Consider the following 25,746-nt stretch of genomic DNA (forward strand, 5'->3'; position numbering starts at 1 on the left):
ACACATTACTTCCCTAACCTCGCCAATCGCTGCCACTCCATGAGGCGAATGGGACACCCGGCAAATGCTGGGGCTGTACCTTAATTAAGGGCACGGCCGCTTCCTTCCCAGTCCTAACACTTTCCTCTTCTTGCATCGCAAAACACCTTTGGTGTGTTAATGCGACTTTGATCCACCATAAACAGTTTTCTACGACAATAACTCTTGTTTTCCTTACACGGCAGTGTGTCGGTGTTTACATCCTATGTGTATGCGGAGGACCGCGCGGTCCCACTTACCGCATAGTGCCAGTGATTGCCGAGGCTGGGGGAGTAATGTTTGTGTGCGAGAGAGAAGACTGGGAGCATGATACATGAAGCGGCCAGCCGCCCCGCCGCTACTCCTGTGTATGCGGTGCTTGAATTAGCAAACTTTGACACCCCGCTACTGGTGCTAAGTATACGACTGGGCATCGAATTTTGATATGGATGATTAAAGCATTCCTACTGAAGTCGTTGTACCAAATCTCAATCAGATCGGAGATTGGCAGATGGAAGGGTTCCCTTGTGAGTTATAGCTTATGAGCGTGGAAGATCCGATTTATGGATTGGCAAGTGTGGAAAATACAAGTTAGAACCGAATTACGGCTCATGAACATGGAGGATCCACAAGAGTGGAGGAGCCGAGTTAGAGTGAACTACGGCTACGCTCTCAGATAGTCTGCGATAAGCTTCCGTACAGTGTACAGCGTGATTGCTTCTTATGCAGCAGTAATTGATCGGTTTCGTTTGTTTCATGGCTGCTGAATTCGGTGTAGAACACCGTATCTTCATGTGCTGTAGATGTTTAAACGCAATTAGCAGCAACATTTTTAAGATTCATGAGGCCAAATTCCAGAGAGTGAATCGAAACACCATCACACGCTGCAATGCTTATCTACAGGCCGAGGGAGAGCATTTTCAACACTTACTGTAATGGAGAAACTGTTATTGCTTTTATATCCGTTTTTCAATCTGATTATCCATTCATCGAAGTTGATTGGTTTCCTGCGGGCGTACGGGAACGGTTTGACGGCGACCACGCTTTCATTTACCGATACGTGGCATGCAGGAAGCACGGCAACCCTTGCGTGACTAATCCTGTATGTTATTTCCTGCGATACGCCATCTTCTTCTACTACTACAGATTTCGTACATCTGACGCACTACTAATTGTATACTATATAAAATGCTCTTCAGCTTATCTCAGGTATTTCAAGCGTCGATGGAGCCTCCCAGGCTCTTTTTAGTTTTGGCCTATAGTTTAAGACCGGATGCCCTCCCTGACTGTGATTCTTGAGATGACAATCTCGACCCAGAATCGAGTGGGATTCGAACCTAGGCCTTCTGGGTGGGATACCAGCAGCTAAACCACTAAGGTAATCACGTCCCCCCTTCCCCATTACGTCACCACCTCCATTCAACAATTTGTTCACTATTAAATCCCTGCCATTTAAATTATTTTATTTTTCATTTAAAAATTGTGTATTTCTTCCTTTTCTTCTTCTGTCTTTCTTCGATTTTAGCCTACTTTGGGCCACGGGAAACAACTGATTTGGTGGTTAGTACTTTTTATTTTCCCATAACTTCTTCATAAGTTCACCGTGGTTCCTCTTCCTGTTCTCTGACCAGACGTTATTTGCCTTTTCATTTTGCTTTCGCTCGAATCCCTTTAATCTATCAATCGTAGCTCGAAACATATCCCTGTTCCATCCAGATCTCTTTGGGATGGATGCCAACTTCTGTTACGGCTTCTCTACTACATCAATATTTTTTTCTTCTTACCGTCTGCCATCCGTCGCATTCTACTACTGCCATTTTCTCTTCATCTGCTTGCTCACCCAGCTGTTCATAAACTGGCCTGTTCCACTCTACTGCTGCTGCTCCGCTGTGACGTCACGCTACGTATTTTTCTTCGAGTAATTTCTGGACTTACTTCACCACCTATATAAGCGTGCTATTACTTTGTTTCTCCGGTCGGACATCGAGTGAAAACATCCCTGAGTGGAGGGAGCGGAATATTTCGCAGGCGGCTGGCCCGTTGCGACGTTTTACATTTTTATTCTGTGAAAAGCTGCATTGAAAATCTTCAGGCTGGGTGAGCAAATGTTATAACTTTTTCATCTTTCGTGTTTTCCATCAAGACTTGAACACTGAACGATTGATTATTCTGTGCCTTTATGGCTTTCATTCTAACAGAGTCCTTCAGACTGATATCTTAATTAATCTTCTACTTTACATGATAAACTGTATCTGGACAAATGTTAGAAGTGTTGCCACTTCCTGAACTTTTCTTGAGGTCGGAGCGGTCGCTCACACTGCCAACGTATGGGGTTTAAGCAGCCTGGAAAAGTCCCCCTCCCTTTCCTTCCCTTCTCAGTCTGTCTCCTTTTTCCCTTTTTTCACGGTATTAAGTCGTATATTTCTGTCTTGTAACGTGATATTTGATTGTAAGTGTGGCCTTTAATCACTATTGTCAAATTGTATTAATACCCCACCCCCTTTTTTCTTAATCAGTGTCATTTTTAAAAGAAAAAAATATTTAAATAAAATATATACTAATTGTGGTTTTCTGCCGAATACGGGTCTTGGGCTTTTGCAGAAGCTTATTGGTGTTATTCGCAAGAATTTTTTAATCAAGATCTGTCTCGATTGCATTTTGTTGTTAAAAGGGCCGAGCCGTTACTAAAATCTTTGTGATTCCTGTTCTTGGATTGTTGCATTTTGCCTGTTCTAGTCATTTATGGTTGAAATATAACTTGTTTAAATTGATTCACACATCGGTTTTTGTGTTGCCGTAACCTAACGAGATTTATGGTTTGGGGTATCAAACATATGCCCTTCCGTGGTCTGACACGTTCCCACCAGTGAAATGATACCTGCCTGTCTTAGGCGCTGAGCAGCTCAAAATGTATACTGTTTGATGATCCTTTGTGACGTGGGTCGATCATTTTTCATTACCTGTGCTGTGATTTACATCGTTTTCGTCATTCCTATGAATATGTCATTTATGGATACCACATACTATTTCTTATCGTCACACTTCCTCCATATCCTTTCTCGTTCTTTCTACCCAGTTTATAGTTGCTTTTATCTTGGTAATGTAATTATAAAGACTGTCTTCGGTAGTCGACTCTCGTTCATTCTCGCAAGGTGACCGTAAAACTTCAGTCTCCTCTTACATGCGGTATCTGTGATCTTCCCTTACTGTCTGTGTAGATATTCATTTCTCCTCTTTCTCCATATACCATAATTCTTTTACTAGTACTTTTTTAACTCATTACGTTGTTTACATGTTTACAGGACTATGTTTCTTATATACACAACTCTTCTAACAACATTAATACTTTTAAAAAGTTAATCCTTACGTATATTACAGTATTCTTCTTCATCTTCATATTCCTTATCTGTTTACCCTTCAGGGTCGGTTTTACCCTCGGACTCAGCGAGGGATCCCACCTCTACCTCCTCAAGGGCAGTGTCCTGGAGCTTCAGACTCTGGGTCGTGAGATACAACTGGGGAGGATGACCAGTACCTCGCCCAGGCGGCCTCACCTGCTATGCTGAACAGGGGCCTTGCGGGGGGATGGGAAGATTGGAAGGGACAGACAAGGAAGAGGGAAGGAAGCGACCGTGGCCTTAAGTTAGGCACCATCCCGTCATTTGCCTGGAGGAGAAGTGGGAAACCACGGAAAACCACTTCCAGGATGGCTGAGGAGGGAATCGAACCCCTCTCTACTCAGTTGACTTCCCGAGGCTGGGTGGACCCCGTTCCAGCCCTCGTACCACTTTTCAAATTTCGTGGCAGAGCCGAGAATCGAACCTGGGCCTCGAACCCGGCTAATCACACTAACCACTACACCACAGAGGCGGACTTTATTCTGTATTATGGAATGATAAAGTGAGATCATCTTGTAAATGTAAAAAGAAGGCTTATCAGAAATGACTCCAAACAAGGGCCGATGCAGATAGGCAATTGTACGTAAATGAAAGAAACAGAGTGAAACAAATAGTTGTTAAATCCAAAAAAGAAGTCGTGGGAAGATATTGGTAATAACCTGGAAAGGCTAGGTCAAGCAGCAGGGAAACCTTTCTGGACAGTAATAAATAATAAAGAATCTTAGGAAGAGAGGGAAAAAGGAAATGAACAGTGTTTATGGTAATTCAGGTGAACTCATAATACATCCCAGGGAATCACTGGATAGGTGGAAGGAATATTTTGAAAATCTTCTCAACGTAAAAGGAAATCTTCCTGGTGGTGTCGCGAACAACCAAGTTCATGGGGAGGAGGAAAATGATGTTGGTGAAATTACGCTTGAGGAAGTGGAAAGGATGGTAAATAAATTCCATTGTCATAAAGCAGCAGGAATAGATGAATTTAGACGTGAAATTTTGAAGTATTGTGGGAAGGCAGGGATGAAATGGCTTCACAGAGTAGTAAGATTAGCATGGAGTGTTGGTAAGGTAACTTTAGATTGGACAAAAGCAGTAATTGCACCGATCAATAAGCAAGGGAACAGTAAGGATTGCAACAACTGTCGAGGTATCTCATTGTTTAGTATACCAGGCAAAGTATTCATTGGCATCTTGGAAGGGAGGGTGCGATCAGTGGTTAAGAGGAAGTTGGATGAAAACCAGTGTGGTTTCAGACCACTGAAGGGCTGTCAGAATCAGATTTTCAGTATGCGCCAGGTAATTGAAAAGTGTTACGAGAGGAATAGACAATTGTGTTTATGTTCCATAGATCTAGGAAAGCATATGATGGGTACCGAGGGAAGAGATGTTCGCCAAACTGGGGGACTATGGAATTAAGGGTAGATTATTAAAATCAATCAAAGGCATTTATGTTGACAATTGGGCTGCATTGAGAATTGACGGTAGAATGAGTTCTTGGTTCAGGGTACTTAGAGGGGTTAAATACGGCTGTAATCTTTCACCTTGGCTGTTCGTAGTTTACATGGATTTTCTTCTGAAAGGTATAAAGTGGCAGGGAGGGATTCAGTTAGGTGAAATATAGTAAGCAGTCTGGCCTATGCTGACGACTTGGTCTTAATGGCAGATTGTTTCGAATACCTGTGGTCTAATATCTTGGAACTTGAAAATAGGTGCAATGAGTACGGTGTGAAAATTAGCCTTTCGAAGACTAAATTGATGTCAGTACGTAAGAAATTCAAGAGAATTGAGTGTCAGATTGGAGATACAAAGCTGGAACAGGTAGATAATTTTAAGTATTTAGATTGTGAGTTCTCCCAGGATGGTAATATAGTGAGATTGAATCAAGGTGCAGTAAAGCTAATGCAGGGAGCTCGCAGTTGCGATCAACAGTGTTCAGTAAGAAGGAAGTCAGCTCCCTGACGAAACTATCTTTACATCGGTCTGTTTTCAGAAGTTAGAAGTAACAGACATGAAAGTAGCTAGAATGATTGCTGGTACAAACAGGTGGGAACAATGGCAGGAGAGTACTCGGAATGAGGAGATAAAGGCTAAGTTAGGAATGAACACCATGGATGAAGCTGTGCGCATAAATGGGCTTCGGTTGTGGGGTCATGTGAGGCGAATGGAGGCGGATATTTTACCTAGGAGAATAATGGACTCTATTATAGATGATAAGAGAAGTAGAGGTAGCCCAAGACGACGATGGTTAGACTCAGTTTCTAATGATTTAAAGATAAGAGGTATAGAACTAAATGAAGCCACAGCACTAGTTGCAAATAGAGGATTATGGCGACATTTAGTAAATTCACAGAGGCTTGCAGACTGAACGCTGAAAGACATAATGATAATGCATGTGTGTGTGTGTGTGTGTGTGTGTATGTATGTATAACAAATAACAAATAACAAATAAAACAATAATGGTCAGTGTTTATGATGATGTGAAAGACGGTACAAGTAATAAGTAATTCTGTGCCTACTAAAGTGACAAGTTGATCTCACAGTATTTACAGTAAGTTTGTAATTAAATTACTTCCAAGTGTAGAGCTCAATGCATAATTCATAATAATATTCGCGTGTGTCCAACATTTTATGGGCTGCAGTTCCACAGAATGTGATCCAGGGCTCTATTGCCTCTATACCACGCAGGATACAGGAAGGTAGTGCCGCTAGAAATGGGCACACTCTGTACGGAACTGTGTCCACTTGTGTTCTGGGACCCCCTTTTTAGTCGTCTCTCACGACAGGCAGGTGATACCGTGGATGCATCCAACCGTCTCCAACCACAGGGTGATTGTCGACATGATTGCACAAGATGACATGATTTCTGTATTACATGTCGGCGTGACCGTTGCGAAACAACAGTACTGACTTCTAAAAAAATAAAAAATAAAAAATAATTCTATATCGACCGTTGTCCCACTTAGCTCTCGGCACATAAAATCCTCTTCATCATGACGTGCTTATAGAAGTATCTTATACATGGTAAGAAAATCATTAGAACGAGTAATTTTTAACTTGAGGTCACCATTGGTTATATATTTAATAATAATAATAATAATAATAATAATAATAATAATAATAATAATAATAATAATAATAATAATAATTCACGTCCCACTAACTACTTTTACGATTTCCGGAGGCGCAGAGGTACCGGAATTTAGTCCCGCAGGAGTTCTTTTTCGTGCCCGCTTAATATACCGTCACGAGGCTGACGCATTTGAGCACGGCCTGAGCCAGGATTGAACATGCCAAGTTGGGGTCAGAAAGCCAGCGCTTCAACTGTCTGAGCCACCCAGCCTGGCGGTTATATATTTAACTGAATTTGTATTTATTTTTCTATCTGTTTATTATGTTAAGTAGTATACAGAAAAACAGTTACTATTAATAATAGCATAATCTATACACGTTTTTTATACACAAAAATTGCAACACCATGAAGGGGTGTGACTACAGCGTCCAAGTGTGCATGGCTTACTGCTGTGAATCAGTGATACAATGAAAACAGGTTCAGGGACTCTGAACTTGAGAGCATGGTTTGGTGACCATGGTTCCCATAGCTGAGTCTGGCATTGCTTCCACTTAATTGTACCAGGCTCCTCGCATTCATCTTTCCTATCCGATCTCTGGTGGTCAAATCTTGTTCCTTCCCAAACCGGCGGTAATACTGCAGGTTTCCGAGACCTAGAGACTTAATTTTTACGTCGATCGTGGCCTTTCCCTTTCCCTTGCGGATTTCATTTTTTAAAGTGTCGCACTTCTTCCATTTTCTCTGCAATTTGTGTTAATAGAGGATGGTTGGCCAGTTGTACTTCCTCTTAAAACAATGATCTTTCATTCGGGAGATAGTTGGTTCGAACCCCACTGTCGGAAGCCCTGAAGATGGTTTTCCGTGTTTTTCCATTTTCACACCAGGCAAAAGCTGGGGCTGTACCTTGAATAAGACCGCGGCCGCTTCCTTCCCACTTCTAGCCTTTTCCTATCTCATTGTCTCCATAAGACCTATCTGAGTCGGTGCGAGGTAAAAAAAATGAAATGGCGTATGGTTTTTCGTGCCGGAAGTGTCCTAGGGACAAGTTCGGCTCGCCAGATACAGGCCTTTTGATATGACTTCCGCAGGTGACCGGCGCGTCGTAATGAGGATGAAATGATGATGAAGACGACACATACGCACAGCCCCCGTGCAAGCGAAATTAACCAATATTATGGTTAAAATTCGCGACCCTGCCGGGAATCAAACTAAAAGGCCAGCATGTTAACCATTTAGCCATGGAGCCGGACGGGGCGAGGTAATGCCAACTGTAAAAAAAGTAAAGATTCACCAATACCACTACCACCACTACCACTATCGGTCATATGAGCATGTAATACAACACGCCGACCAGTAGATCTGCTGCTCTGGGAGACTCCGGATAATGAAAATACAGGGGATTAGAACTATCAGGTCCCAGTGAGTGGTTACATGGTTTGGGTCACGTAGCTGTCAGCTTGCATTCGGAAGACAGTGCTTTCAAAGCCCACTGTCGGGGGCCCTGAAGATGGTTTTCCGTGGTTTCCCATTTTCACACCTTAACCCAGTGGTTCTCAAAATGTGGTACGCGTACCGCCTAGTGGTACGTCGGAGACTTTTAGCCGGGTACAGGAGCAGCCTTCAGGGATAAAATGAAGAAAGGTAGAAATATGGAAATAAATAAGAAGAAAGTTATGTATTTTACCAGTAAAATATAGCCCGGATTTACTATTTAATTTATAATCGCACGAGTTATGTCTCAGGGCAGTTCCAGGTAAATTATAGCTAGGGTTTGGTACAGGAGGAAGGGTCCTATCTACAAAAAAAATAATTAAAAGTTCTTTTAAAGACTGAAGTTTATTCAAATAAATGAATGTTGAATTGGATATCACCTTGGTGTAGATTTTCGTCGTCTGCAACATCGCCTATCGGGTAACCCGTACTCCCAGGTCACCATGCTGAACTGGACTGGAACTCGTTCTGCAGACCTCGTTCGTCACCATAGAATGGAGCTGGAACACCCAGCTTTATCCGACATGGGATCGAACTCGTACCTATGAAGTTCTACACAGTCTCCGACGTTCTCCGGCGATCTGCGGGGTAATCACTCGTTTTATTTCTCACGCGAGTGTCCACAATTGCACAGTCCCCCGATACACTTATTTGACACCAATGCTTAATTTAATATTGACGTCGATCTTCACTAGTCCCTTGTAGATAGAATTTAAATGTTTTTAAAAATGAAGATGAGGATAGCATAGAATTCAGAAAATAAATAAATCACAGTTTATGAATACAAGCTTTAGAAATAACGAAACTGTTAATGTATTATGCACAGTTCGTGATTGCTTTCCACTGAAATATGGTCGCACTTGACACTTGAATAAATGTACGACTGCTCAAGAGTTTATCCAACGGACACTGCTGTCAATAACGCATTAATAAATTATTAATCACTTTGAGGAAGAAATAACACTATCAATTATTATGCACACTTCAAAACTCGACTCAGTTTCAATTGTGTATCGTTCTCTTCAACCTAAAATTTGAAGAAATAATGAAGTTAGCAATTATAATTATACACAGTTGTAAATTCAATTCATTATGAAATGAGTATCGTTCACTTCTACTCAGAGTTAATCACTTGTATCGAAACACACGAGTATAAATTGTGAAATAGGTGATCACTTGCATTTAGGGTAGTGAAAATGTTAAACACTTTCATTATCATTTCCACTTTATAAATGGAAATAAGCTGACTGAGTTTTAAGAATATTGCACAGTTAATAATACAATGCGGTAGTGTGTCACTTTGAAATTTACAACATTCGTTGATAAGAGACTAAGTTCCACAATTGTAAAGTGGTAAGAAACTAAGTTCCACAATTATAAAGTCGAAGTTTCTACACGCGCACAATTTCTAAGTTCCAATCAACTGCCAGAACCTAAGTCCACTGTAAGACTTGTCACATATTGGAGTTTCAATACACGCACAAAGTCTAAGTTTCAATCGACTGTCAGAATCTAAGTCCACTGTAAAGACTTATCACATATCGAAGTTTCAACTCGCGCAAAGATTCTAAGTTCCAATTAACTGAGAGAACCTAAGTCCACTATAAAGAGTTGTAGAATTCGAAGATAGATTTTGACAGCACTTTATCTCGACGAACAGAGTAATAGTGTAGCGTGGTGAGTCAGACTGGACTCCCAGCTGTGATTGACTGACTTAGTTGGGTTGAGCTCGTCTTATGTACGATTTGCGCTTCTACGTCATCAGATATCTTGATTTCTATGAAGTGGAATAATTCGAGAATCCCTGGATGGATTTACTTGAAATTTAATATTAGAGACGTTTACATGATTCTCTACAAGATGACGGAGTTGAAACGACCATTATTACAGGAGTTTTGAAAAGTTCCCAGTCGAACATTCGGGAAGGTGTGACGTTTCTTCTAGAGCATGCCAGTCCTTGCCGGGTAGCACGTGGCAGAACAGGCGGGTAGCCTATCTTGCTCCTGCGTCACGTCACTCGTACAGCTGTAGCTGCTTCAAGCGGGCGCGCTCCGCCGAGCGTAGACAGACCAAGCTCGCAGTAAACGTCTTGCGTGATGATTAAATATTATTTTTCTAAAAAATACGGCATGTACTGCGCGTAACTGGTACAGTATGTATATATGGACTACGACACATCAGAACACTGTGTTCATGCAAGCACACACATACCACTGAAATTTTGATGGTTCGCCATGTCCGAATTCCAGAATTATGATCGAACATTTTTCATCCTCATTTTTTCATTTGATATTCAGGCTTCAATCTAGCGTTTTGTGTAACCTTCATACACACAGGATATCCTGTGATACTTTATTATAATTGTATTATGCTTGATATAGACGCAAACTCTTAAATGTCTTATGATATCTTATAAAAGTGTATTTAATTTCACAATCTCGCCTCATTTACGATGTGTGGTTAAAAGAATGGTTTATAATAGATGAAAATACTTTAATAATTAACCAGATACTGTGGCGGCGATAAGGACCCCGCTGACCCCGCGGGGCGGGGGGCGGGGGCGATCTCTTGTGAGGGGCCCATGACTGTTTCTTAATTCAGTAGTTGAAGAGTGACTTTACATATTGATAAAGCTACAGCACACAATACAGTATTATTTGTATTACAGAGGGTTAATCCAAACTTAGGCCATCGTAGTGCAGAGCTTCTTTCGTCAATAGAAGTACGGTTGTTATTTCTGAAAGAATGTGGGTTTCCCAACCTGTTCAAATAATAACCATCCATTGCTACCACTCACAACAATCAACAAGGCTTTTGAAGTAATTAGCTAGTTCTGAGAACCCAGAAGACAGCGAAGATGCGATAACAAAGACATCCTCCTTATCTAAACTTTAAATACAGAAATTAGTGCAAGTGTGTAATGGACTAGTATAACTTGGAAACAATTCTCTAAACCCATGGGTAAATAGTGAAAATATCGAGATCGATTAGTAGGTGTTTTATTATTATTATTATTATTATTATTATTATTATTATTATTATTATTATTATTATTATTGTTACCGTGTTTTAGTGGTAGGTAGAGGTGAAAGAAGGTGCGGGCGTGAACGGGTCTCAAACTACGGAATCAAAGTTAATGTAAAATTTAACAAGGTTATATTTTCTTTTCAAAAACAAAGAAATAACAAGCATGGCAGGTACAAGGTAGTAAGTCCAAAGGGTAGTTACAATATTTACAGGATTTGGGCTTCGCGCCCTGACTTCACAATGCTTGGGCAATCAGCTCAGTTTTACCCCAAACACAAGTTTCAACAGAGGGGCAGAAAACCCCATTCATGCCTAGGAGTCCTTGCTCCAAATTACACTGAAAAGCCTCCACGAGGCACACAACACTCAATTTTCAAAAGAGCCACACGCTCTCAACTTTAAGCCTCTCAAAGGCCACACCAAACTCCACCTTCGAGTTGTCCTCACTGGACATAGACACAGGGGTAAAATACCCAACCTACTGAGGTCTATTAAATGAAAAGGGGCAATTACATGACCTCTAAAATAACAATTTGAGAGGAGACGATCTGCACTCCTAATACACTTGTTTTTAAAACCTAATCTGGCTCTAGGCCACTAATGCAAAGGGCTAATCCCATACTACAGAGGTGACTTTAGAAAAGAGCAATTTGTTTTACGTTAACGAAGAATAGGTTGAGAAAATAAGTTCACCTCAAAACAATGTGAGTGGGAGCTCGAGAGGGTTAGCACTCTCTATCCCAATATGCAGCTTTAAAAGAGAATAGATGAAAAGATTGGTTACGTTTTAGGAAAAGGTTACATGGTGGAAACGCTTCGAACCCGCTCCGAGAGTTAAACTGCCAACCTAGCAAGAAAAGAAGTTATTAAGAGGCCATTACCTGGTGTTGAACAGCTGGAGAAGAAAGAGGCGCTTCCCGCCCCCTGCTATGTACTTTACACAATGAAAGATGGAACAGAAGTGGCCCGGAGACCCAAAAATCAGCAGTTTAAATACTCTCGCGGAAGGTTCTAGGCGTTTTAGGGAAGAGAACACCCGCCCACAATCACTTTATTGGCTAGGGTACAGAAACATATCCAAGTTGGGGGAAGATACATCGGATTGGTCGGAAATTACTAAAAGAAATTCGGGATTGGATAAATCTAAAACAAGGGGAAAAAGAGGGGTATACAGCCAACTTAAACAATAACAGAAAGAAATTTAACAAGAAACAAACTTTTGAAATAAGAACTTCTCCAAAAAAATAGTTCTTTCACTCCGCACTAGGGTGCACTATTGTTGATCTTCAGTAGTGTCCTCTAGAAGAGAAAGTTCACACTTCTTACTACAAGCAAAACAAAAATACGTCGAAAATGACACAGTTCAAAAACTCCAAAATTTCCAGGTAGAGACATCTTCTGAGAAACTTGAAAATTAATACTGTCCATAAAGTTCAGACTTCCTCCAGCAGAGGAGTTTCAACAGGCGCACATTTTAAATTAGCGGTGTGGAGGTGTACCGCCCGGTACAATTATTATTATTATCTACATAGTTATGTATGACAGGATGTCAGTACGGACTTTATTTGGTATAAATCGTGGTTGTATCATTTATTATTTGTTTGTTGTATGATCTGTCTTGTGTAACAGAACATGTCAGGTTATGTCACGATACTTCTGCTGTATGTTTATTAATACGACTTTATTTAATGTAAGAACACGTAATTAATATTATATCATTTATTATTACCTGTAAATATGACGTATACATCCGATGCAATGTTGTGCAATACATGGTAAGGGTCTAGATCAAAGGAAAGCCTTGCTTTGTGTTGTAGTGGGCGGAACATTTTCCCGTAACAGTTACATATTTTCTTTGTCTGTACCATCATATTAATAGAATATCGTTTGAATCGAAAGTTTTTAGCTTGAAAACTACAATGAGAACATTTGGACTAAGAACCAGCAGCGCGGTGTTAATCCTATCAGTGAGTGCGACAGTTGCTGGCGTGTGTCGACAGCAGGGGCGTAGCCAAGGTGTAGTTACTGGGGGTTAGAAGCCCCCCCCCCCCAATGGAATGTTTACAAATGAAAAAAATGAAATGGTGTATGCCTTTTAGTGCCGGGAGTGTACGAGGACAAGTTCGGCTCGCCAGAGGCAGGTCTTTTGATTTGACTCCCGTAGGCGACCTGCGTGTCGTGATGAGGATGAAATGATGATGAAGACGACACATATATCCACCCCCTGTGCCAGCGAAATTAACCAATTATGGTTAATGTACCGGGAGATACATTCGCCCCGCTCATTCAAATGAAGCGCCTTAAAGAATGCCATCTACAACTCAAACGGGCAACAACTAATATTAGAAGTTTGGACATTTCCCTACAGATGTCTCTACTATAAATTTATGTTGTGCCCTTTGATGTGAAGATTGACTACTTAAATGATTAAGTGATTTTGTATTCCTAGGTTTCCTAAACTGTATTGATTATTCTTTGTTTTTGGTGTGTTTACAATACTTATATCTCTGCCCGCCAACTCAAATCTTGACCAATAGAAAATTTCGTATATTAATTTTCAGCCAATAAGCATTGTCTTGTATCTAATTACCCAATGAAAATTAGGTGTGTGCAGGGCTTTAGCTCAGAGTTTTCTGGAGCCTTCCTCTCGGGCATATAAGCTGGCACACTTTTCGAGCCAGGTGGTCTTATTCTTCTCTCCCGTCTAGTGTTTGTGATTGTAAAGGGAGGCGGGGGTGCCTCATCCATTGTCGAGAATTCCATCAGCTCAAGGTAATGGCAGTCCTGGTTTAACTAAGTGATAGTCTTTGAAAGCTAGCTCGAGGGGAAGATTTCCAATCTTTAATAATGTAACTTAAATTTTCAAAAATGTAAATATCAAAACTTCTAAATTTCAAACTTCTTATGTAAATTTCAAACTAACCAAAGGGATTTAAACGTAAACAGGAAATAGAGAGTGAGATACGCTCACGCGTTCCCTATAAACTTAATTCTGAGGTGACTATGATTTCGTAACCGTTTGTAATCTCTACAACTTAAATATTTTCTCCATCTAGTCACCTCAGTAGTATAGGATTAGCCTCTATAACTTCGAGCTATAAGTCCAAATGGGGTTTTAAACTTTCTTTTCGATTTCAAGGGGGGCACAAGTGTCCGCCTCCTCACCATTTTGAGTTTTGGGCCATTAACTTAACCTGATGTTTTTCACAAAGGCCCGGTAGGATGGGTACTCGATACCCCTATTAAACATTTTCATTCCTTTAATGTTAAGATGTTAGACTGTTGAGCATCTAAGATATGTAAATGCTGTTTGAATTGTAAAATGTAGGTTGTGCCTTTGATAGGCCTGGGCATTAATTTTGTTGAAAATGTAAATTTTATAGAGCAATGTAAAATGGTGCCTTTGAAAGGCTATGTTATAAGGCTTAGAGAGTAGTCTACTAGACAAACTTGAAGAGCAAGGAGGCTCCTATCTTGGTGTAAAAGAAATTGGGAGATCCGTCTTCTTGACTATTGTGTGAATGGAGCAGTAGTGCTCAAGTAAAATTGTAAATGTGGGAGCTCTAAGCTCAGATTGTTAATTGGCAATTTGTTGATTTTTTAACTTTGTACCTAAGCTAACGAGTTAGTTCTGTACCCTGAAATCTTGTTTTGTCGCTTAACGAATTGTTTGGTTAAAATTTAACATCTGAAAAGAAAAAAAAAAAGGAGAAGGAAATATAACTCTAATATTGAAGTTTTAAATTAATTTTTGACTGTCCTATAGCGACCCATTCATGCCCCCACCTTCTTTCACCTCTGTAATCCACGAAATCCTGGTAACAGTTAAAATTCCCGACCCTGCCGGGAATCGAACCCGGGAACCCTGTGACAAAAGGCCAGCACGCTAATCATTAAGCCATGGAGCCGGACTTTTACAAATGAAAATAAACAGAAACTGAAAATAAACAAGTGAAAGTCGGTTCAATTGAACAATCATAGAGACATAATTGTAAAACTAACATATTTCTTGAATCTATTTTCTATGAAACCTCTAAAATTGTATTTTATATTGTAATCTGAAGCGTAAAACTATTCACCTTTATCATATTGTTATTTTTCTGCATTTTAAAGTAAGATTTTGTAGTGTACCGGTACTCAATCTGAATCAATATAATTTACTTGTATGAGTGTCCGCATAATGCCAGTCATGCAGTGGTGATGCAATCATACAACAGTATTATGAATTATACTATCTTAACATCTGAAAATATGTTGTTATTGCTTCCAATATTATGGAAGGAAATGCTGAAACAACCTGCTTTCACTGTCCACACATGTTAACACATTTTTTCCTATTTGTTTAACGTCTCACTAACACATCGAAGGTTTACGGCGACGGAAGGGTGAGTGATTGGGAAGGTAGCGGCCGTGGCCTTCATTAAGGTACAGCACAAGCATTTGACTGGTGTGAAAATGGGAAACCACGGAAAACCATCTTCAGGGCTGCCGACAGTGGGGTTCGAACCCACTATCTCCCGAATGCAAGCTCACAGCTGCGCGACCCTGTTAGCAAATTTAACAGTTTTTAATACCCTTATAATTCTTATAAAGAACCTGGGTTGTTTGCACTGCCTGGGGCTTTTATACCTGTGAATCTTTCTTGAAATTGTATTTGGGCTTGATAGGCTGACTGATTTAATATATATGAATGATAAATTAACACGCGTTGTACAGCAGTAGACATGCGCTGAACTATAATAAACTTCGTGATTTAGCACACAATCACGAACGCATCTTTCGCAAGGCATGCAAGGCCAGTACAGAGGCGCGTGCACCTCCCATGCATTGAACTCGGCAGACGGTTGTCGTGTCGCCGATATGAAAAAACACGGCCCGGCTGGTTCTTAGTTCAGATGCTCTCGCTGTATGTCAGTGAGTGAATCATCTGTGAACCTACCTGTCTTTCACCTCCCAGAGTGCTCCCTTCTCTCGCAGTTGCTGGGCGATATCCACGTGTCCATTGTAACACGCCAACATGAGGGCTGTACGTCCTGTGCCCCAAGCGCCGATGTTCACATCTGCTCCTGCGCTCAGCAGCAGTCCCACCATCTGAGAGTCTCCCTTGACGGCAGCCTGCATCAGTGGGGAAGTCCCGGCATGGTTCAACACGTCCACTACGCCATGTCTGAAAAATAACAGGATCAAACATAGAAGATATAGGGAAAAAGGATGTCTGGCTTTGTGAATGAATGATCGGCGCGGCGGCCTTCGGTTAATAGAGCCCTGGGTTTGATTCCCGACCGGCCAGGGAATTTTAGCCGCCCACTTCGCCCAACCCTTCGCTTTTCTTACCACCCTCAGTTGAAGATCTCATCCGTTTCATAACTATATCATTGCTCAATATTCATCCCTACAACAGATCCTTAGCCCTCAATCACCTACAAGTCGCAGCAAATCAAACATTAAATCTCAATTTTCAACCACCCATTCCGGTTTAAATTCTCATTTCAACTTCACACCTCTGGAAACACTGGTTTAAACTCCCACAGTTCTCTCGTTTTGTAAACAAGTTCCATCTTCTACGAATTTGTACAACTTACAATGTTTCCACTCATAGTATGTATATAGGAGATTTGTAAGTTTATCAAAAGAACAGTTATGTTAAATAGTAGCCTCCTTACAACTTTCAATGTCTGTTTCTATACCTGAAATTCCTGGCGTAGAATGCAATGGAAAATAACTCAAGCTTTTGTTAAAGCTGTAGAATTGTGGTATTTTCAAACAAAGATCTAGAAAAAAAGGAAGTGTTCGTATTTATTACGCAAGCAAGCAACTTACTTTCCTTCTTGGGCCTTGGATCTCGTCTGATACCCGTGTTAGTGTGACGTTAAAACTACTAGCACAAGATTCTTCTTCTTCTCTCACTCAGGTAGTGAGTTGTATCACGCATGTGAGCATGGCTCATTTTCACAGCCGGATGTTCTTCCAGATGCCAGCCATATGTGGAGGGATGCATTCACTGTTGCAAGTTTCTGTGGTAGTTGGTAGTGTGATGTGTTGTACGAATTAAGAGGTGTGTATTAAAGCACACGCAACATCCAAAGGAATTTCATATGCGGCTGAAAACCAAAATCACGCCAAAACTTGCTTGAGAAATCGCTTTCCTTTCACGGTACCTCACACTATACTAGAATCTCTCAGTCGTGTTCCTCTGAAACTCTATCATGAAACCTTCCGTCAGATGCTGCTCATGCTCTCAAATGTATTTTCAGTCGAGTTTATCTTGAAATTCTCTAATTTAATTTTCCGGCAATAAGAATTTGTCATAATTCAGATCAATGATCTTTTCTACGAGTATTATATCTTTTCCGTATGTTGGCGCTACTCTCGAGGATTTGATTGTCTCTGACGCGTTCTATTTATAAGAATAAAAATCCGTACTTAGAATGAATCGTGTCTTCTAACGCAGTGGCGGCTCGTGAAAAAATCGTCCTACGTGCTACAAAAAACAAGCTAAATACGCTGTTTTAAATCTGCATATTGCCATGATGAACAACGCATACTTCAAACTTGGTACTACTACTACTACTACTACTACTACTACTACTACTACTACTTTTCTCACAATTTATAACTCAGAACAAACAAAAACAACATTAATTTGGAAGCAGATGAATTCTTCGACAACTGTCTACGAGATAAATAATTCATTCGAAAAATATTGTTTTTACTAACCTAATGGCGCAACTTACATCAGTGCAAATAGAATCGTGGGAATATAGATCCCCACTAAGAACACTAATTTAATTTCACTTTATATACACTGCAGTTAATAAATAATTTGATAAATCTTCGTATAAACTTTAGCACTAACACAATGACAGAAAAAACACGCACCAGTAATATAACTGCGAGATTAAAAACCGCACAAAGCAACTGAAAGAGCTGCCAACTGATTCATTGAGACCTCCCCTATTACCAGAGTAAATGTCCGGCTCCATGGCTAAATGGTTAGCGCGCTGGCCTTTGGTCACAGGGATCCCGGGTTCGATTCCTGGCAGGGTCTGGAATTTTAACCATCATTGGGTGTACGTGTTGTCGTCATCATCATTTCATCCTCATCACGACTCGCAGGTCGCCTACGGGCGTCAAATCAAAAGATCTGCATCTGGCGAGTCGAACATGTCCTCGGATACTTCCGGCACTAAAAGCCATACGCTATTTCATTTCACCAGAGTAAATTACATTGTAATGCGGGATAACATTTAGGGTCAGTCACAGATTCTTTGACTCACCTACGAATTCCTTATTTTTGACACAAAAAGGAAGATGGATATTTTAATAAGCATGTGTGAGATAGATTGCCTCAACTTACGCTTTACTTTCGAACCCAGACGATGCTACTCTCTAGTGGCAGATTCGCTTACCACGTTCAACATAAGCACGGCCGACTGGATCCCTCGCTGCGCTCCGGGTAGCAGGAGACATCGAGTAATTCTACCCCCTTGCGGGAGAGGAAGTAACTATAAACGGGATCAGTGAAAGTTGATACCGGTTTACGGTATACTCCGCCGGCTAGGGGGAGTGTTGCAAGCTTGGCTGCGCCTGCGTATTGCTTCCTTCAGGCTACAGGCAAGGGCTCACTTCACATGAGCACGAGCCTTGTTCCCCGGGAGAACGGCGCTAGGTGTTCCACAGATCTCGTCCTGATTTGCACAAAACACAAATTCATATCGTACTCAAAACAACGAAAAGGCACCAGGATAATTGTACTGTACATAAATAATATTCCTTACAGTTCCAAGCTACGTGCTGGAGCCCGGTAGCACGTACTGACCGGCCGCCACTGTTCTAACGAACTCAACAAACAACACGAAGTAATCAAATCAATAATAGTCTGCAGTTTTTGGATTTCTTTATATCGTTCAAACTTTATCTTTAACCAGCCGATAGTGAGAATCAAAGGTTAGATACTTATGTCCTTATACTCCGCACGGCCTTACTTCCAAATAGAAGTTTCTCAAAACAAATGAGCATCGCCTTTCCTCTGTTGCCAGCGCGCTACGCCCGCAAGAACAGCTGATGTAATACGACCGCGGTAAACAGCCCTTGTAACATGTAATATCCTACTCAGAAAGACTAATGAATATGGATTGAAAACAAATTCACAAAAACTACACTTAATAACAACATCTGACTCTAATAAGAGAATATATTATTAAGAATAAAAAAGAATGAGGAAATAAAACATCACTCACCACCAACGGCTGACACAGGAAGGAGGTTACGGCCTACATAGGGAACACTCCACCGATCTCAGAGCCAGTAGAACCCTCCAACAATACGAAAAACACACTAAATGCTGAAGGAAAATGCAAAAGATCGCGAAGCGTACCGAACACCATACACACTGAGCGAGATAGGTTAACCACGTGGCGAATGTAAATATTAGAGTTGGCAACTGGGTTTCGAGATCGTGCTCTGCCGATATAAATCGATATGAATGGCAGATTGGGATTGGTTGGATCAAAACCGACTCCAATCCTCAGGCCGTAATATTAAAGAAACATGGCGGCCGAAGTAGCCGGATCGCTGGTATTGGCTAACACGAAAATATCACGTACATGTTATATAAACGGCAGTAATTTAACATGATAAATGTAACACCATAGGGAAAATCACTTTTACACGTACGAAAACGCTTCGCCAACAAGTACGCACCACATATAATCAACTAGAATCACATATATTCTACTAGAAAAGAGGTCAAGTAGCTAATTATTTAAAATTTTCAATTCGTGAAAAAACGTTTTCTCTTAGATTTCACTTCTCTGGATGTATGAAATGAAATGGCGTATGGCTTTTAGTGCCGGGAGTGTCCGAGGACATGTTCGGCTCGCCAGGTGCAGGTCTTTTGATTTAACGCTCATAGGCGACCCGCGCGTCGTGATGAGGATGAAATGATGATGAAGACAGCACATACACCCAGCCCCCGTGCCAGAGAAATTAACCAATGATGGTTAAAATTCCCGACCCTGCCCGGAATCGAACCCGGGACTCTCTGAGTCGGAGGCCAGTACACTGACCATTCAGCCAACGAGTCGGACGCTGGATATATGAAAATACATGATAAAACTGTCAAAATGATATTTCTTACATAATTTTGAATGTTTGAAAAATTAAGGTGCGAAATTCCTCGATTTATTCATTCTTATGAGAACCGCGAAACACAATACGTTGCCTTAGTTTTGAAGTGGTGGACATATTCTTAAATTCACCACCCAATGAATGGGCAGTACACCCGAAATAATAATGTTATTGGCTTTACGTCCCACTAACTACATTTTTACGGTTTTCGGTGACGTCGAAGTTCCGGAATTTAGTCCTGTAGTAGTTCTTTTACGTGCCAGTAAATCTACCGTCACGAGGCTGACGTATTTGAGCACCTTCAAATACCACTGGACTGAGCCAGGATCGAATCTGCCAACTTGGGGTCAGAAAGCCAGCGCCTTAAACGTCTGAGTCACTCAGCCTGAGTACACCCGAAATTATTATGTTGACCAAATAAACGGCCCTGGTAATGTTAACATAATGTTGACATATGGCATAACAACACTTAACACAATGATAGTAACCTTAGTAATGAAACGTTCAGACACTAAAGATAAAATAGGTTTTTACCCATTAAATAACATGAGTGGAAAAGCTCTATTGACTAAACATCGATTTTTAACCACATGGACGAGTTACAGTTCGACGCAGTCTGCTTGATAACAGATAACCACAGCATGAATCGGAAGGTATTGGTAGTGTAAAACCCTACATTACAAACCCAACTAATCCCTCTAAGTCACTATTTCTTCTGTGTAACAGTATACAGATTGCTCCATCTGTCACACTTATAAGTTTTGTTATACGGTACTCCAAGATCCAGCCAAACATTTCCGCAGGCAAAGCACAGATTATTGTAAAATACACTTGCATCTAAATCACTCGACACTTTGAAGCACATAAGCACTGACGGATATCACAATATCAATTAGGCCTACTTTCTATCTAAATTAATATAATTCGAGAAACATGAATAGTTTGGAAGTAGAGAAATAGTTTCTCTAACCTCAAACTTATCCTCAAAATGATGTATGCACGCTACAGTTTTGTCATGGACTTCAAAATAATCACGACGTATATTCCTAATCCATTTCTCTCTTAACGTTCTATTCCGTAGGAAACTTAAGAATAGTTGAATGAGAGGCGTTGCCACAGTTATACTGAAACCTGGTCCACCTAGTGCACTCACGTTTTAATGGGTAAAAACACGATCAAAACAAGCATATTTTCACATTACTGCGTACAATTACAGATCCTATGTGTCCACTGAATCATATAAATACACTCACACACTTATATTCTACAAATTAACTTTTATTTATCGTCAACTTTCATAAAATTACACCGACTACATACGATAACAACAAACCAAAACAAACCCACATTTCCAACAATTCCAGCTACTCGATTCGCCATCTTTGAACGATCGAGAGTAGCATCAAATACAGTAGAGACAAGACCGACTCCAATCCTCAGACCGTAATATAAGAAAAACATGGCGGCCGAAGTAGCCGAATTGCTGGTATTGGCTAACACGAAAATATCACGTGCATTTTATATAAACGGCCGTAATTTAATATGATAAATGTAACATCGTAAGGAAAATCACTTTTACACGTATGAAATCGCTTCGCCAACAAGTACGCATCACATATAATCAACTAGAATCACATATATTCTACTAGAAAAGAGACCAACAAGCTGATTATTTAGACATTTCAATTCGTCAAATAACGTTTTCTCTTAGATTTCACTTCGCTGGATAGATGAAAACACGTGATAAAACTGTTAAAATGATATTTCTAACATCATTTTGAATGTTTCAAAATAAATTAAGGTGCAAAATTCCTCGATCTATTCGCTCTCATGAGAATTGTGAAACACAAACATAACTTGTTGCCTGAGTTTTGAAGTGGTAGATAATTTCTTAAATTCACCACCCAATGAATGGGAATTACACCCGAAATCATAATGTTATTCGTTTTACGTCCTACTAACTACATTTTTTACGGGTTTCGGAAACGTCGAAATGCCGAAATTTAGTCCTGCAATAGTTCCTTTACGTGCCAGTAAATCTACCGACACGAGGCTGACGTATTTGAGCACCATCAAATACCACAGGACTGAGTCAGGATCGAATCCAGCAACGTGGGATCACAAGGCCAGCTCCTTAACCGTCTGAGTCACTCAGATCATTGCTAGTTTTTTGCTAATTGCTTTACGTCGCACCGACACAGATAGGTCTTATGGCGACGATGGGACAGGAAAGGTCTAGGAGTGGGAAGGAAGCGGCCGTGGCCTTAATTAAGGTACAGCCCCAGCATTTGCTTGGTGTGAAAATGGGAAACCATGGAAAACCATTTTCAGGGCTGCCGACAGTGGGGTTCGAATCTACTATCTCCCGAATACTGGACACTGGCGCACTTAAGCGACTGCAGCTTTCGAGCTCGGTGTCACTCAGATCAAGTACACCCGAAATGATTATGTTAACATGATGTTAATATAATGTTGACATATGGCATAACAGCACTTCACGCAATGATAGTAACCTTAGTAATGAAACGTTCAGACACTAAAGATATAGCCTAATAGGTTTTTACCCATTAAATAACATGAGTGGAAAAACTCTATTGACTAAACATTGATATTTAACCACATGCACGAGCTTCAGTTCGGCACAGTCTGCTTGATAACTGATAGCCACAGCATGAATCGGAAGGTGTTGATAGTGTAAAACCCTACGTTACAAACCCAACTAATCCCTCTAAATCACTATTTCTTTTGTGTAACAGTATACAGATTGCTCCATCTGTCACACTTATAAGTTTTGTTATACTCCAAGATCCAGCCAAACATTTCCGCAGGCAAAGCACAGATTATTGTAAAATACACTTGCATCTAAATCACTAGACACTTTGAAGCACATAGACACTGACGGAATAACACAATATCAATTATATTCTATCTAAGTTAATATTTTTCGAGGAACACGTTGGAAGTAGAGAACTAGATTTCCTAACCTCAGACCTATTCTCAAAATGATGTATGCACGCTACGGTTCTGCCATGGACTTCAAAATAATCACGATGTATATTCCTAATCGATTTCTCTTCTAATGTTCTATTTCGTACGAAACTTAAGAATAGTTGTATGAGAGGCATTGCCATAGTTAGACTAAAAACTGGTCCTCCTACTGCACTCATGTTTTTAATGAGTAAAAATGCGATCAAAACAAGCACATTCTCACATTACTGCGTATAATTACAGATGCTATGTACCCACCGACTCATATAAATACACTCGCACACTTATATTCTACAAAGAAACTAACATTTATCGTCAAATTTAATAAAATTACACCGACTACATACGATAACAACAAACCAAAACAAACCCACATTTCCAACAATTTCGGCTACTCGATTCGCCATCTTTGAACGATCGAGAGTAGCATTAAGGTCTGAGGATTGGAGTCGGTCTTGGTAGAGACAATCACTCAGCGAGATATCGAGGGACTCTCTATCGGATTGACCTGAGAACTACTGATTCTGTCATAACAGCACGTGTATTTGTGTGTGAAGTTTTTGGTGTTATTTATGCGTTTTCAGTGAGTTGACATAAATTAAATAATAGCGTGTGTCATTCCTTGATATCTCCTCTCAACATGAGGGGAAAGGTATGTGCTGTGTTTGGCCGCAGTAACTATGAAGTAGAGAAGAATGCGCGGTCTTTCTTCCGTTTGCCTCGTGACAAGAAAATGTAAGTAATATTGTGTTTGCATATATATTCTTCCAGTGACAAAGATATTTTTATAGTACTTCATAATCTTCTGAACTGCTCGACCCATATTTTAACTGGCTTAAAATATAATACGCATATTTTATTGTATAGTGCAGCAGTTAACCTTCAATACCGATTTGTTGTAGGTGTGATCTGTGGGTTTGATTTAATTCAGGAAAATACATATGCATATGAGTGTGGCTGATTGTGTTCCAAGTTACCCCATTTGGAATGCCGTAATGCGTTGTCAAACAATGAAGAAAATATGGGCGATTTAAGAAATGTACATACCGGTATTTTGTTGAAACAATATGATGATGCAAATTTGCTTTACCCTAATGTGATGGCATTATGGCAAGTATTGCTTACAGGGAACGTTTGAATGTTTTTGAGGCTAAATTTATAGATTTTGTTTCTGTTAGTAGGCTTCAAGTTAAAAGGAAAATTGTCCAGCACTTAAATATAAATGCATTGAATCATGTGTGTAAGGAATGTGCCGATATTTTTGTTGACAAGTGTTTTAATATGAAGATACAATGCTTTTAAATGAGAAAAAAGAAAAATCTAGCCGTGAACGTTCAGGCAGGAATTCTAAAGCTAAAAAAGTAATGCATAAATGAAAGATCAAGCCCTTTCACAGCAGCCCATTTCACATCTTGATTATATGTCTAATTTCAGTCTTTAAATAATAACCTGTTAAATAATTTTTCATTCATTTATCCAGAATTGCTTTAGCAACTTTGAAGTTAATATCTTAGTAACACTTTTTTTCTTATCAATTTCCATATATACATTTCCATTGATATTTGAATTTAGCGCGAATGTTCAGGTCAAGCCACTAGCAGCGCCACTTGCGACTTGTCTCCCATTTTAACAAGGCCAAATCCGGAAGTGTCGCGTCTTGCCTCTAATGTATTTGATAGCATTAAGGTCTCAGGATTGGAGTCGGTCTTGGTTGGATGTCTGTGCTTCAACACATAACCACCAGACAGAGCCAAAATCTGCCAAAACGTCAGAAGTAGAGCCGTGCGGGTTACATCAGCGTATTGTCAGGCATGGGAGCTTTAAATGTATCACACAACTTCATGTTAGTTTTTGCTGCAGTTACAACATTCCTACGCTTGGTGTTTACATAAATTGGATACGATTTAATATACTGACGAAGACTGATGGCTACGTCTGAGTTTAATTGAGTTATTCTCTTGAAATCTATAAACGCATCGTAAGCTTTTAATAATTTTCCTGGTGGATCAAGATCCCAATATTTTTCTGGAAATATCTCATCTCGAGCATTCTTCAGAAATGCGTAGGTTCTGAAGATGGTCATGGTTAAACTAAGATGAACCGAGCTCCTGATTTCATATTCTGTTTGTCTGGAAGGCTACAAAGATCAATAAAGGTTAATAGTAATTGGTCACACCGATCACAAAACTATTTGTACGACTAATGTCACAAATCTCGCTTATTTGTAGTTCGAAAACGGTAATAAGACTCTTCGGATCTTTGTATAATTAATTATTCTCTGTACCCAGATTCATATTTGGCTCGTACTTAATGATAGGAATACACATTTCCATATGTATAAAGGTTACTTTCCCTCTGCTGGAAGAGAAGCATCGACGAGCGTCCGATGTTTTTCAGTCTGTGTAACGCATCTCCAGCGTATGGGCTTCACGTGGAACTTATTGTATAATTACCTTCCCACTTAATCTCTTGAACATCTTTGAAGAAGCCCCCTAAATTTTCTAAAGGATACAACAATTCAACCTATTTTGATCGCGAATTCCCATTATTGACAATGTTGCTTTCCTGTCCGATGTCATCACTGAAGGAAGAAGTGAGATTATGCCAAACTGTTGAAGTACCTGGATG

At 40.2% G+C, this 25,746-nt stretch overlaps 1 protein-coding gene across 1 annotated transcript in view; it reads right to left on the reverse strand.

The window, feature by feature from the left end:
- The window catches only part of flip (flippy), a 118,816-nt gene that overhangs the window by 31,562 nt on the left and 61,508 nt on the right, over nt 1–25,746 (reverse strand). The window contains exon 4 of the mRNA XM_067150685.2: nt 15,941–16,168. Within this exon, the coding sequence (XP_067006786.1) occupies nt 15,941–16,168 (228 nt within the window). The remainder of the gene's footprint in view (nt 1–15,940; nt 16,169–25,746) is intronic.

Source organism: Anabrus simplex, chromosome 7 (assembly GCF_040414725.1).
Source record: "Anabrus simplex isolate iqAnaSimp1 chromosome 7, ASM4041472v1, whole genome shotgun sequence".
Taxonomy (NCBI): domain Eukaryota; kingdom Metazoa; phylum Arthropoda; class Insecta; order Orthoptera; family Tettigoniidae; genus Anabrus; species Anabrus simplex.